Source organism: Colias croceus, chromosome 7 (assembly GCF_905220415.1).
Source record: "Colias croceus chromosome 7, ilColCroc2.1".
Classification (NCBI taxonomy): Eukaryota; Metazoa; Arthropoda; class Insecta; order Lepidoptera; family Pieridae; genus Colias; species Colias croceus.
This window is the reverse complement of record NC_059543.1, coordinates 4282698-4297845: the sequence shown is the minus strand read 5'-3', so window position 1 is coordinate 4297845 and position 15148 is coordinate 4282698. Positions and strand designations below refer to the sequence as shown.

General features: G+C 30.4%; 1 protein-coding gene across 1 annotated transcript in view; it reads right to left on the bottom strand.

Moving 5' to 3' along the window:
- The window catches only part of LOC123693085 (tolloid-like protein 1), a 47118-nt gene that overhangs the window by 16927 nt on the left and 15043 nt on the right, over positions 1-15148 (bottom strand). Inside the window, exons 3-6 of the mRNA XM_045638039.1 lie at positions 2900-3147; positions 967-1532; positions 580-883; positions 79-302 (exon numbers count right to left, since the gene is read on the bottom strand). Coding sequence (XP_045493995.1) covers positions 79-302; positions 580-883; positions 967-1532; positions 2900-3147 — 1342 coding nt within the window. The remainder of the gene's footprint in view (positions 1-78; positions 303-579; positions 884-966; positions 1533-2899; positions 3148-15148) is intronic.

Below are 15148 nucleotides of genomic sequence, written 5' to 3'. Positions count from 1 at the left end.
CAATCGGATGTATGTTCCGGAAAGACCTCACACATGCACAAACTTTGTTTATAATAAAGTTTAAGATTCAGTACTTACCCGCAGGGTCGTTCCGTGAAAACAATGTAGTCTCTATGTAGATCGGGATCTCTCTCAACGAACTTAACGCAAGTGAAATTCTCCCAATGCCTCATCGCTTGTTTGAAGAGAGATTTATGTGCGCCACTAAAATTACCATCAATCTCGTAGGGAATGACTCCGTTCTCCCAGATACGCTCCTTGCGATTTGTGGCCGCCCGGGCGCTGCGATGCCGTATTTTTATCTACAACAGTATGAATATTATAATTATAATACTAATAAAGCTTAGAACTGTATGAAATTGTATATTATATTAATTGTCATTTGTAAGAAGGTACCTACTATATAAGTAAGAACTATAATAAGATGCTAACTTTCGGGCATTTTTTTTTACTAAAAATTAGATCAAAATATAACTTATTATTCATAATATTGAATACAGTCTTTAATTTAAAATGATTGAATTAAAAATGGTATTAAATATGTATGAATTATTAAATTTTAATAATTATATTTTTTACCTCTGAGTTATTATACATTTGGCTCTCAGCTGCTTCTAAATCCAAGTCCGAGTCCCGAAAAAACCATTCCTTAAATTCTTGTGTGTCATTGTTTTGCAATTTCATTTTAGTTGGAGAAATTACTTCAAAATTTTCTTCGAATTCATGCTCTGGCACTTCGAATTTTGGATATACTAATTTATTTTTAACTTTTTTCTCATGACGAAAAAACTTTTCTCGATTAGGCTCTGCTTCAATTTCGTCTTCTTCGGACAACTTTAAACTGTTATGTCCTATCCTCTCAATCGATTGTATGTTTCGTAACCTTTAATAGTAAAGATCTTTGTATTAAATTTACAAAATACTGAAATTTATAATCTAAGTGTTAATACGATGTTATTTGCTTACCTTCTTCTATTGCCATGCCTTCTTCTTCTATGGCGTTTATGAGTTGTTTCATCGATTAAGCTTTGTAAACTCTCTGTAGGTTTCAATAAATCGTTAGATTCGCTCTTTTCAGTTTTTAATTCATATTTAGTTTTGTTTGCTCCTTTCGCAATGCTATATTTATCCTCATCACGATCATTGGGAGATAATTCTCCGTTTGTCGGAGCTGGCGCTACAGTCATATTTTCGGGTAACTTAAATTTTATATTATTATTATTATTTGAGTCACCGGTAATTTCACGACTGTTGCTTTGTATTTTATTTGTTACTTCATCCGTCTTTGGTGAGAAGTTCGATGATTTGAGATTTACATACATTTCGTCAAGATTGAGAATGTTATCCGAAGAAATGTTGACTAATAAGACACCATCTTGTTCCAAACTCTCAGATTCTGTAAGATTATCTACAATAACGTTTTGATTTGTGTGGTTATATGAGTTCCCTGAGTCTAAAATGTCTAAATTTTCTCCTGGTGGCAATTTTCCATTCTTCATTAAAAGAGATTTGTCCAATCCTGCAGGTAATACCTAAAAATAACTTCTATTGAATTCAATGAATTCCATGAATCTTTTAACCTCCTGGGGCCTGCGGTCATATATATATTACATAAACAATAAAAAAATATTTCAACGCCATCTTTTGCGTATATGCGCGAATAATACCTCAAATCGATGTAGTGGTATGTCATCCACTATACTAAACGGTTTTTGGTTTTATAAGTGACAGTGATTTGAAGTATTCTCATTTCGAAGTTGACGGTGGCTGTGCGACGGCAAACACGTGGTCAGTAATCTTATATTTCTAGTGGAACCATTCGTATATTGCAGTATATCTTTGTATATCTAATGATAATAGATATTATTTCTGCAACTGCAATAGTTATTTTGTAAGATAAATCTAAAACTTGTGAAAAATATTAATGTTTTCTTTTATGTCATACTGGTAAGACATTTGGTCTCAATTCTTGCCAAATTGGTATTGGTTACTAGAGCCCCATGTATTACCTATATGACATTCTTTAGTTTATGTTACAGATTTTATTATAATTTCCAAGGATTATAAGATACTGAGATCTACCAACACCTGGATGAGTCAAATATTGACCTATATGATGGACCTATGGAGTTTCTTGCCGGTTCTTCTCCATAGATACTGCTTTCCGAATCGGTGGTAAATGTTAATACTGTTGTGACGATTCAAAATTGCTTTTAGAAGAAGTCTAATTGAATAAATAAATGTTTGAGATGAAGGTAATACCCCAAATGATACCGATGAAGCCGCCCAAATACCAGAACATGATTCTTCTTCCATTCGTCCAATGAGTATGAGTCATTTCAGAACAGAATCGTCACTATGTATGTCATCTTCAGTTGTTGGCAGACCATCTCGGGGACGCACATGACGTGGACCAAGCTTATGGGGAGGCTGACCGAGAGGATGGATTAGAAATAAGACCTAGGGGTGGACGTGACAATATAAATACACCACCACGCCGGTGCAAAATACATGAACTGGTCGTTTCTCACCCTTAAAAATACCTATCTATGAACCAAGGTACAAAAAATAGACACAGAACAATGGATAGAATAATAACTATTTAGATTCAAGTTTAAAAATATATAATAACTAAAAAAACATGTAGTTTTTCTTCATTTTCATAAACTTATTACACTTGGAACTGGGACCCCCTGTAATATATACATGACATAAAGAAAATCCAAGATTTCCACGAAAGATTTTTTTTACCATTTTTTTGAATATCTATAATTGCATTAGAACAGATACAGCTAATTTTTATTACAAAAGAAAGAGAAAAAAATCCTGGGTCTCAGGAGGTTAAATACTGGGTAAGATTTAAATTATGAATTGAACAGAAATAATACGGAATTAAAACCTTTGTGACGATGGAAGCTTCGTTGTACTTCTTTGGTTTTTCTTGAGGCAGTGGTAGTGGTTGTTTTGTTCTTTTTCTTAATATATCAGGTAAGCCTTCCTCTTCAACTTGCAGTCCTTCCAGAAGAACTTCTTTTTTTAACCTTTCAACCTCTTCTTGTAACGACTTATTAATTTTGGTTGTCGAAGGAGCAGAATTACTAGGTTTGAAGTAGTCGTCCGGAATTGCAATATCTCCTTGAAAATTATCTGTAAAAAAATTCTGAGTTTATTTGAAAGAAATTGGTGAGTTGCATCTCTATCACAAACATGTTTTATCGAAGAATAGCGTAGAAAGGATATGGTTCATAATGAAAGAAAACAAAGCAGTTGTCTGTTGATAATATAAGCTTCTTAAATGCTTGAAGCATCGTTAGTTGTATAATACTTTATACTTAGCTATTCCAGAGACGTCTCTAAGAAATTTGTATTTTTAAAGTTTTAGCAGACGTTTCTTAAAATACTAACAATCTCTGAAATTGTTGAACTAATTACACCAAGTATCTGCGCATTTCATTGTACATGTTACCTTCATAAACTTCTCATAATACATTTTTGTAGACAAGATATTATTAATTAAGTATAAATTATAATAATGTAATGTTTCAATCTTCAGTAACAGTTAATTCGCTTTGATGTTGCGTTTCTGTCAAGTAGATGAGCATTCCACGTGATATCAGTTTGTGTAATTAAGACTCAGGATAAAGGACATAACACGAAACCAATTATCTTCGAGCGATCAAATACACAGGAACATCAATTAGCAGCCTACCTTCGGCAATGCGCGTGAAATGCTGCAAGCTATTAACGATGTTAGCATCTGCTGCGACCATAAAATGTAATGACCGCATGTTTCTGTCGCAGCTGCGACCAACGCTTGCTGCCAATTAATTAATTCTCAACATACGCATACACGACGGGAATTGGACAGCATGGTTTACGATAGTTCCAGCCAATATGAATATTCATGCCTATACGTGATGAAGTTGATTATGCGCGCCAATTATGATTTTACGAGTACGCTGTTTTTAATTTGAGAGTTAACAAGTATAATGTTATACACGACAACATTATATATGAAACACCATAGTATTATAGAATGTGATTCTTAACCATATTAATGACAGGCTCTGCTCAGAAGTAGAGTTTATAAATTTATTACTAAAAATCTATATACGGAATAAAATGTGGAGTGGTTTCATCAGTTCTACATTGTTATTGGTTTCTAATAAGTACTTACTAATAAGTAAGTGGGTACAATAACTAGTAAATTTTCTAGGAACAATGATTGTTAGCAAATAATAAAAACAATTTAAACTGCAAATATTTGTATTGTACCTACGTTCGTTAAATTATCAATTGGAAATATAGAAATCGTCGTAGCGTAGTTTTGTAATAAGAAACCAATTTAAACTCGACTTTATGTTGTTCTCGATTTCCGCTTCTATAAACCTGATATTTTCTGTATTGAATCTGAAGTATACTTTAACATTACTAAGGAGAGAATTCTTAATAACACTTTTGTGTTTGAAAAGAAAAACCTTTGAATATTAGAGGTAGAAGAAAAAGACAATATTCTCGTGTAGGTATGTCGAACATAACAAACTGAACTTGACTATATATTAACCGTAAATTAAGTACCTATGAAAGGTATATTTTACGGAGGGAAATAATAAGATAATGCCTGAGGGCCTTCTGATTATTCGATAATTATTTTTCTTCCTATTTTATACGGGCTTTTGTGTTTACTCGTAACATAATACATAACATAATACATCTATAATAAAAACAAGATTCTCAGAAAATATTTGAAAACTTTCTTATTGCTTAATATCTACCTACGTAATAAAAAACATACCAATCGGCTGAAAATTAATCCACAGACGTATTCAAAACTCATTTTTGTACATTGAAAAGAAAATTAAAATTTTATGCTTACTTTCTTTCTTCAATAAACATTAATTTATCAATGCCAACTGAGCAAATGTGCGCTCGGCTATATAGCTTTGGGGAAGAAGTATAGGTAACTTAAAAAGTTATAACTTATAAGCCTATAGGAACATTCTAATAACATTGACTTTAATATATTTATAATATGTAACAACCTCTTTTATATTTTCATATTAGCAGCCACTAGGATTATTTCTGACGAGTTATATCGTATCTATAGGTAAGTACTTAGCGATTGTTAAAATATATTTTAAATCACATAATATCTTCTCTGATATACCTGTAATATCCAATCATATTATTATGTAATATACAATTATGCTGTGCCTTTTTATAAAATGAAACACGACTTATTCCTAGATATTTCCGACCTTGCATGCATTGTGGTTTACAAGGCCTACATTGTAACCTGGTCGGTTATTTATAAATTCTATTTTACCCTCTTTTTAACCTATTCATATTTTATTACTTGAAGTTATAAAGGTAGGTACATACAATAAAAACTTTAAATTATATGTAACTATACTGTATGTACCTACAGCTTATTCGCTGATTTGTAAGTTTTAGGGAAATATTTCATGAAGATTTACTCAGCCGTTTTTGCGTGAAAGAATTACAAACGTCGTTTCTTTCATAAGTTCGTCTATCCACTGAATATTTAGAATAAGGTCAAACAAAAATTCTATGGGTGATATTAGTAGAAAGCAACAACATGATCAATTATCAAACCTACCTTACATATATAAAGTAATTAAAAACTCGTTTATCAGATCGATCAATGAGATATTTATACTTGGTATCGATATCCAGCACCGTGGTTCTGTATTCCATAAAAAAAGGACAGCCATGTTAGGTTTTACCTATTTCACATTGTAAGCGAGTCTTATTGAAATAAGCTCTTCAATACCTTTTAGTTAAGGATATATTATATGAACATATACCTAGAAATTGTACTGGTCTTAGTAGCGGTAGGTTGTTAGATCTTTCATCTTCCCAAGGAATACACTACTCTGTACCGAGAGTAGATCTTCCGTACAATGTTTATGCATTAGTGAAACAGAATTGATATTCGTTGTATAATTTAATCTGAGTGAACCGCATCGATATCGATTGACGGACTGCATACTGCATAACCAAGTTTTGATTGGTCTAGATTATGATGGCTAAATAATAACTCAATAGGCATTGTCTCAAAGAGTTACCTGATAGGTTCATTCGCAAAACAAAACTTCTGATTTGAAAATAAGTATCAAATACGTATCATATAATATCTATATATATATATCAATCAATAGGTACTAAGTCGAATACTCTGGTAAAAGCTATTTTAAACAATTATTTTCATTTATGTGACTAGATTCACATCCAAAATACCTACTTAGATCAATCTATCCAGCAAGAAAGTTAAAAAATACGTAGAAATTTTGATAAACATGTTTTAGAAAATATAATCTTTTAGGTGATGCCACATAAAGTACCTAACTACGTAAACGTTTATACATAGTTATTTATAAACAAAGATTAAAAATGAGTCAATCACAGAACATATTATACGACATCGATAGCAAAAAAATCATACGAAATTATTAATAAACAAAACACTCACAAGTAAAAACCAATTAAATGGAAGCTTTCCAAATAACAGCAGCGTAAACTTTAGTCGTACTGAACTCCATTAAAACGAATTTATTTTTATTTTATATTAATTCGCGCTCGAGCAATCTGCAGTGGAGTAAACAACGACCCGATATTGGCAGCGATATTTCTTAGCAAAAAATATAACAGTACTCGTATCATTAAATTATATAAATCTTTGCTTAAATGACCCGACTTGCCACATATTGAAAATAAACGGTTTTGGAAGTAGTCTTAGAGCATTACCATTTGGTTCGGCTTCTTTTATATAACTAATACCTTCATCGTTTGAAAACTGATTTGGATGTTTTTGTTTTGTGTAAGAGTATTATTATTTACTTTAAATCAGTCCCATAAAAATAACATTAACGATCGGATATCGCTTCAGATATTTTTCACTATGAATATGCAGCTGAAAATCGTTGCCAAAACGGAAAAATGTGTCGACTATTGAACAATTACGCTCTACTTCCTCTTTCCAATATTATCGTTAATTTAAAAGTTGTATTCTATGTCGATTACATAACACAACAGAACAATAATTTGTAAATAACTTACTACTTACTTTTAGATTTAAATATATAGATTTATAGCTTCATTCCTTTAGGTAACCTTAATAATTGTTGTTGTACAGTGTAAACATTTAGTTTTCTATCTACATTTACGCATGAAGGAATTGTTTGTTCAGGCTAACAAACGTTATTGCGGTCTAACTACGTTCATAGCTTCGTAGTTAGACAAAATTGAAACGAACTTCACAACAAAATATTCGCAACAGTAATGAAATGCTTTAAAATATTATGTAGGTACAATGTAGATCCTTTTTTTAAAGTTCTATTAACTTGCATGTATGTGTGTGTTCGGGTGAAACTTGAAATCAATTTCGAAGCATTTTAATACTTTTAATTTATTAATCGATAATAATGCAAATAGTTACCACTATAGGTAGGTTCCTACATAGATTTATCATTATTTCATATACATTTTTAAATCAATTATTTTAAAAACTAAGTATATTTTAGACATAGATATATTTATCACCAACTAATATTAATATTATAGGTATGCTTGTTGATATTTTAAGGAATTACGTCCCTGGAAAGGACTTTAAACACTTCGATTGGTAGCATCTTATCTTTGGACACTCAACTTCAAAAGTCCTCGAAAATCACCCGCGATTTTTACACACACAGTTATTAACAAATTGTTTGATTCAATTCTCGGTTCACCGTAATACAGCTGGGTACCGAAGCGCGAACTTCTGTCGTTGACAGTACGATATTATGATATAGGATGCCTTTTTGTATTGCGAAACCGAACTTATCGATTTAAATATAGAAGAAAATATTTCGACATGTGTACGAAGAAATTGAAGAGTTTGCACAAATAATTAAAAAGATGCACAAAATCGGCAATGTACAATTTAACATTTTTTTTATCACACGTGATTAAGATCAGTTTTCGGTCTGAATAGTACGTACTCTTTTCGAAGTTTTATTTTTTTCATTTAGAGATTAGTGCTATACTTTTTATGTGTAATCTTCAAAGATACAATGTCCTGTAGGTAGAGAATAGAGATCATCTTAAATTGATATAAGATACCTATTCTGGAATATACACATATACTATACTAGTATCGTTTGCGTTAGTAACACAAATATTATCACATATTGTTTGTATTATTAATGATAATACGTTAATTAATAGACGTGGCTTTATTTATAGATCTAATGAGATAATTAGCAGAGCTTCAATCGAAGTACAACAAGGCCACAAAGCAAAATATTTTATACATAATATTTATCTAACTCTATTATCAAATAAGTATATTATGTGATCAAATAATTAGGTAGGTACCTAAGATAAAAGAGCGTGCGTGCCGAGCACACGTGTCAGAAGTGAAACTTATTCAAAGACACCAAAATCGTTGCCTTACTCCATGACGTGACTTGAAAATTTTACTCTCAACGCGCCTAAAGAAGTTTCACTTCAAAAATGTAAATAAGGCATACCACAAAATATATATTATCCTAATCTATATAAAGTTATTTTTAAATTAAAACGTTATAAGACAAAACACAATAAAAACGGTGTAAAAGCAAATAATTCATTTTAAACTCTAACATAAAATCGTTTAACCAAAACATTTATAATTCAATATAACTGCGACGAGTAAATAATGTCTTCCATTTATTACTGCTATGTGCTGAGTGTGATAATTTTCTGCTTTACTTCTGATGCGCCTATAAAACATCTCCATTTAACTTCTTCACACGAAAAACAACTTTATTTCTACTTAATATAGTTCAATTTACAGTCAGATAGAAATTGTAGAGCTATTTTCTTGCGTCAAGATCGTTAATTGCAAAGGCAATTCTATTTGTAAGTACCTTCTTGTCGCTGATGTATGTAAATGAGTTAAATACTCTGTTACGTTATCAATTAGAGAAATGTAATGAAATTTTAAAACCTATATAATAACATTATATAGGTTTTAAACATGATTAAACGTATAAATATAAATATATATAGCCTATGTTCTTTCTCAGGGTCTAAAGATTGTCTGTGCCAAATTTCATCAAAATTGGTCCAGTAGTTTATGAGCCTATTCATTACAATCAAACAAACACACAAAGTTTTCCTCTTTATAATATTAGTATAGATAAAGAATAGAAAAAAATGATTTAACGTTCTGAATATTTACGCTAGTTATTAATAATATGAAAGGTTGTTTATTTATTAAGATTTTATTAATATTCAAATCTTATCTCTTCTTCATTCTAATCTTTCATAAATTCACAAAGGATCACAATCGTACTACCATCAAAATATAGTTTTCTATTATTTAGACATATCAAGAATATAAAAGAAAGTCTTCCAAATCTTAACAAAATTCTTAACAACGCTACTTCATATATAAATTTATGTAACGCTACTTCAATCCAGATTTTATTTTTATTGAATTTAAGGCATAGTGGAATAGGTGGAGTATCTAGATAGTAAAATACTAAATTAGATAAACTTTTAACAATAAGGTTTTTGTGAATTATTGTTGTATTCAAATAAGATTAAAAAGGCGAGGTACATGTACGCAATCACTATAGAAAATTAAATGACCTAATATTTTGGACGTGAATTGTAATAGCGTGTTCGAAGGTCAGTTTTATTGTAATTTTTTAAGCCTATTTTTAATAGGATCATGTCATATATTATAATAACTATAATATACGCTAAAAAATACCTTGAAGCTATGTAAATTAAAATCTTGTAATGTAATAGTTCTCATAAATATTGTACTTTTATTTTAGGTTTTCAATAGCGAAATAATATTTCTAGTAATATAAGTAATACTATAAAAACAAGTTCATCCAGAAAATAAAGTTCCGCCAAACTGCCACAATATAATCCATTTCTAACCATTTAGAGGCGGAATTGTTCATTTAAGTACAGTTCGTATTTTATGCGCTGCTTGGCCTGAGATTGCCTTTTGAAAGCCAACTTTAAAATTATCATCTCACGCCAGGCTTCTATATCAAGTTCTATTGTGTTTGGCAGTCGTGCTTTGTTTTTAGTATTTAATTTCATACAGCAATATCATATTAGTTTATGATAATGCGTATACAGGGTCGTCCCACTATTGGTATACTAAGCGCAAAGAGACTTGTAGTTTAGCATACACTGATCATATAAAAAATACTTAAACAACAAAATTACCTACGTCAAAAATTTTTTGCAAATTTTTTCCTGAATATCATGTTTTCTTCTCTAGCTTCGCGCAGCCGGCACATCGCTAATGTGAGCATTTTGTCTATGAAAACATAATCTTAAACGGTAGCTCACGTGCTAATCACATAGAGTTCTAAGAATTCATCTATTTGAAAAAAAATGCGTCTGGAATTTTATAAGTATTATTTACGAACTCAGCGTATGCAAAACTATAACTTCCTTTGAGCTTAGTATACCAACAGTGGGACACCCTGTATAATTATTCTGGTGGTAAAAATGTTCAACTCTAGATCTAGGTTCGAGTTTTGTTTTTACAGCTGATTCACTGCTTTTCAAATTTCTAAGAACCCATAGAAGGCGGCGGAACCGGCGAGTCTACCAGAACCAACAACTACTTATACTAATTTTTCTCGTAGAGAAGAGTTATACCTAGTTGTCCTACGCCCGGACGGGTCGTGGCGATCTTCCGTCAGATCAGACTACTCCTAAGCTAAGCAACAGGGAGTGGAAGTGTTTTGCCATACTCATGCATTTATAACATTTCTCTTGCTCAGTTAGTAATCACAGTTAAGTGAACTATTAGTAACTTATTACATCTCTCTCTATCTACAAGGGTGAGCCCAATGAAAGGCCAGTTCATAATTAGCAAAAATAACAGTATACAAAGTATATGACGATGAGAGCTCTTCAATATCATCAAAGGCACACCCGATAACAAAATGCTGATATCGGGGTTTTTAAATGACAATATTACATTCTTGGTCATTTACTTTGCAAAGTAGGTACGTAATATAAATAATGCATGATAATTATGAAGTATGATTAAACTTTGACTATGTTTACTTGCATATTGTATGAAAACAAATGCTTTTATAACCAAAATAATTTATGTTTGATTCAATTAATAAATAATGGACTAAAATATGTATCTCCGTCTATATCTTAACTATCTATAACAAACAAAGAGAAGTAGAGCTATAGCACAGTATTACAATATAGATATTGTAATACTGTGGCTATAGTATATGAATTTTTTTATAAAATTTCAAGTAAGTAGGTACACTAGGGAAAATGTTTTCTTGAAAAAAATATATTTTCTGGTAATAAAAATTAATGCATGCACGTTCTGTTTATTCAAATGGTCTTTATAATATCATATATGTAGATCAGCGTGACAGCTCTGTCTTTTTTTTTCGCTAGGTCATGTCAAGAGGATTATTGCTTCTTGGCGAAAGGTGGGTGACGGGCCATACAATCCAAACTTATTAAATATTTATTTCTTATCGTACCTATTTCGCTCGTATACATTAATGTTATTGAGAAGTAAACTTCTGTATTCCTCCTTAGTCCTTAGTTTAATCACTATCAAGGTTTAAAATCCACTATATAAGAATTATGATTTTCTTTTAATATTATATTCAACAAATCGCAGTCTCAATAGTTACTCTACAGATTATTTCTAAAGTAATAAGAGTATTAAAAGAACTATTCTACAAAGTATCAAAGCAAGTCTTGGAACCTTGACTTCGACGTCTAAACTTTTAGCTTTGTACGACTTCATGTACGATGCTCTTAGCTAATTCAATGGGAAACCCGATTCATTATATAAGGGATCCATTTGGGTTGTATAGCATCGCTACTTTCTTAAAAAATGTATTATGTACCGTAATGGCAAGAAAAATGATATGAATTATTTATTGTTTAAAAAGGCCACGGTTTCACCTGCAGTCAAAAACATAGCCACAAACTTTCATCGAATACCTATTTCAACGTTAGAATTAATTTTTGAAAAAATGATAGATCACATAATAAATAATGTATTACTTATGTTTGACTCTGATACGTAGTGTTTAATTACTTATCTATAATATAAGCATAAGCATGTCATAACTCATAAGACATATATGAGTAAACAAACCAATCTAAAATAAATACGGATTAGGGGGTTATTGTAAATTTGCCACAAAGTTAATTCGTCACGTTTTTAAAACTCCATACATTGAAAGTAAATTCGTCACATGCCTTAAAAAGTATGTGTAAGTTCGTCACAGGTATATTCGGGTTATTGTAAATTTGCCACAAGTAGTAAAGTACCGCCAGCAAGCAAGGCAAGTGAATTATACCTGTCAGCCTGCGATGAAACCAGCAATATAATGATTTACATTTTAATATTACAGTCATCATTCACATAAGGTAAATTCATCAATAACATAAGGTAAATTCATTATTGAGTCAAATTGATTTGCGCTTTTTAAAAGTTTGAAATGATTTTTTATGTATTAGAATTTTTATTTTTATGGAAAACGAAAGTTGACTTATAAAAATAATTAATCTGATTTTAACTGTGATTTATTAAGTGTCATGATCATGAAACGCGCTAGTCTGTTTGAGTTTTGATTTTTATTTGCTTTGTGTTTTTCTAATATTATAGGATATGATTTAAGTAAAGTAAGAGCAATATCTTTACTTGTTAAAATAAAAGAATAATATTTTATCCTTATTTTTAGGATCCTTATCCTTAGGATTGTTATAAATTTTGTAGAGCCGCTTTTAGTTCATTGCATTTTAAAAATATTTATAGAGAGAACTGTGATTTTTACCATTACCTATGTAGAATAATGTAGATGTTAAGTAATACTCTTTATAACTGCTGTGAATTTTTAGAACATATACAAAATAGATGTTCCTTGGTTTTTAGCAAAATTTATCTTTGTTATGCTTTTCCTTATGTTTTTACAAAGTCCATCCAACCAAAACCAAAATCTAAAACTGATTAAGAAATAAACATTTTAAATTAATTTATTGTTTATTTTTTTTGCTATCTGTACTTAAATTATCGATGTGACGAATTTACAATACTTGATATTAAATCGTGACGAATTAACTTTAAAAAAATAAAAGTGTGGCAAATTTACACATACTTTTTTATGTGACGAATTAACTTTGTGGCAAATTTACAATAACCCGGATTAGGGGGCTTAAAATCAATTTGTCAGGGTCGCACCTTCGGGAAAAGTCAATTTCAATCTGGTTACCCAAGTTTTATATCATAAATGACGTTAAATTTTAACCGAATGTTTAGAAAACAATTTTTGGATTAGGAAACTTAATTATTATAAGTACAACAACAGTCAAAAAGTTCAATCAAGTCGATCAAGTTTCTTAACCTCAAAGATGATATTGTGTTTGAGAGATTTAAACAATATCTTATTTATGTTTAGATTAACAAATATGTTAATAAATTTGTAGTGCAAAGTGATAATTTCTAAAAAAAACTTTGAAAGACGATTTTTCTCAAAGTGTTAAAATATGATCCTGTTTATGGAGGTTCTAATTTTTTATTTTATACATTGTTTTTCATATAAAATAGCAATTGTGCATTTGCGATGGGTAATTATTATAACATTTGGTCATGAACAAAGGTTCTTGACCAACGTCCAGTGTCAAGGTTCTGATAACGACAATAATTTCTGCCGACGCTTATTAATATTTATATACTTAGCTTATTAATTTAGATCTTTAAATTAGTTTTACAAATTAAACCATTTTAATCTCAATTTTAATATAAATTGAAATGTTAATTTATCAAAACATCGACTGATTCGACTCTACAGAACATTCAGAAACGAGTTAAATTTTGCCAATCATATTTGTATAATAGATAATAATTGATTAAAAGCTTCAATAATTACCACTTTCATTGAATATTATGATGATTACGATATTATAATACTGTTTCATACTCTTTACACATGCTTATACAATTAAATCGTACCTCATACCTCATAACATAAAAATATAGTACAACTAGCTTTCCGCCCGCGGCTTCCCTAGCTTTGTCTAAAACCTAATGAATTATATACTAAAACATGTCTCTTGAATCACTCTATCTATTAAAAACCGCATCAAAATCCGTTGAGAGGTTTTAAAGATTTAAGCATACATCTAGGGATATAGGTAGCCTATAGGAGATACATACGATTGTTCCCTACAGAGAAAGTGACTTTGTTTTATACTATGTACCTAGTGATGTGTTAATCAATTCGTATAACCAAGTTTTCTCATGTCTATCAAATTGATACTGTATACTTTGGAGTATTTATTTATAGTCCCTATAAAACACTGCTAACTCGTAGCTATGTGTTAGACGTGTCAACAGTTATCAACTAATATATCGAATGCTTCACACCCCGTGGGATCGATCAATGGTTCCCATGGACCAGTCATGTTTCAATGGACCACTCCTCTCGATTGAATGTGTACTACTGTGTACAGATTTATTTAACTTGTCCATTTATTTATTGTGTTATACCTAATACAAACTCGATACGAATTACGATATACACCCCGCGGGGATCCTAAATCGGCTTATTACGTTGTAAAAATATTTTCCTGATCTGATTCTTGCTAGAAATGTTGGTAACTAAGAATAGTATTGGAATTTGATGATTGTTATTACTTATTGTACGCTTATAAATTAATATGATGCGTTATAACTTCAAGTTGTAACTTGATTTAAACATCACTGCAATATAAATAAATAAAATAGATAAATAAATAGGTAAAAACATAAAGCTCTTTAAACAACGAGTGATAAAAATGATGATAAGAAATCAAAGTAAGTAATTATAAATTATTTAACGATTCATTCTTCTTTGTAACATCTGTTAAAAAATAATGTGATTAATTAAGTAAATTTAATATTAATTAACTTCTGAAGTACAGAGCTCTTCAAGATCCACATTTAAACATCTAATTAGAAGGAGAACATGCTTTATGAACTAAATTTGCGTATGAGCTAATTTATCCGCTGTATTTTGAAGTGAGCACCTCAGTACTCATAACATTAATTAAAATATATACCCAGTACCATAAGTATCATTAAAACTGACATGACTTA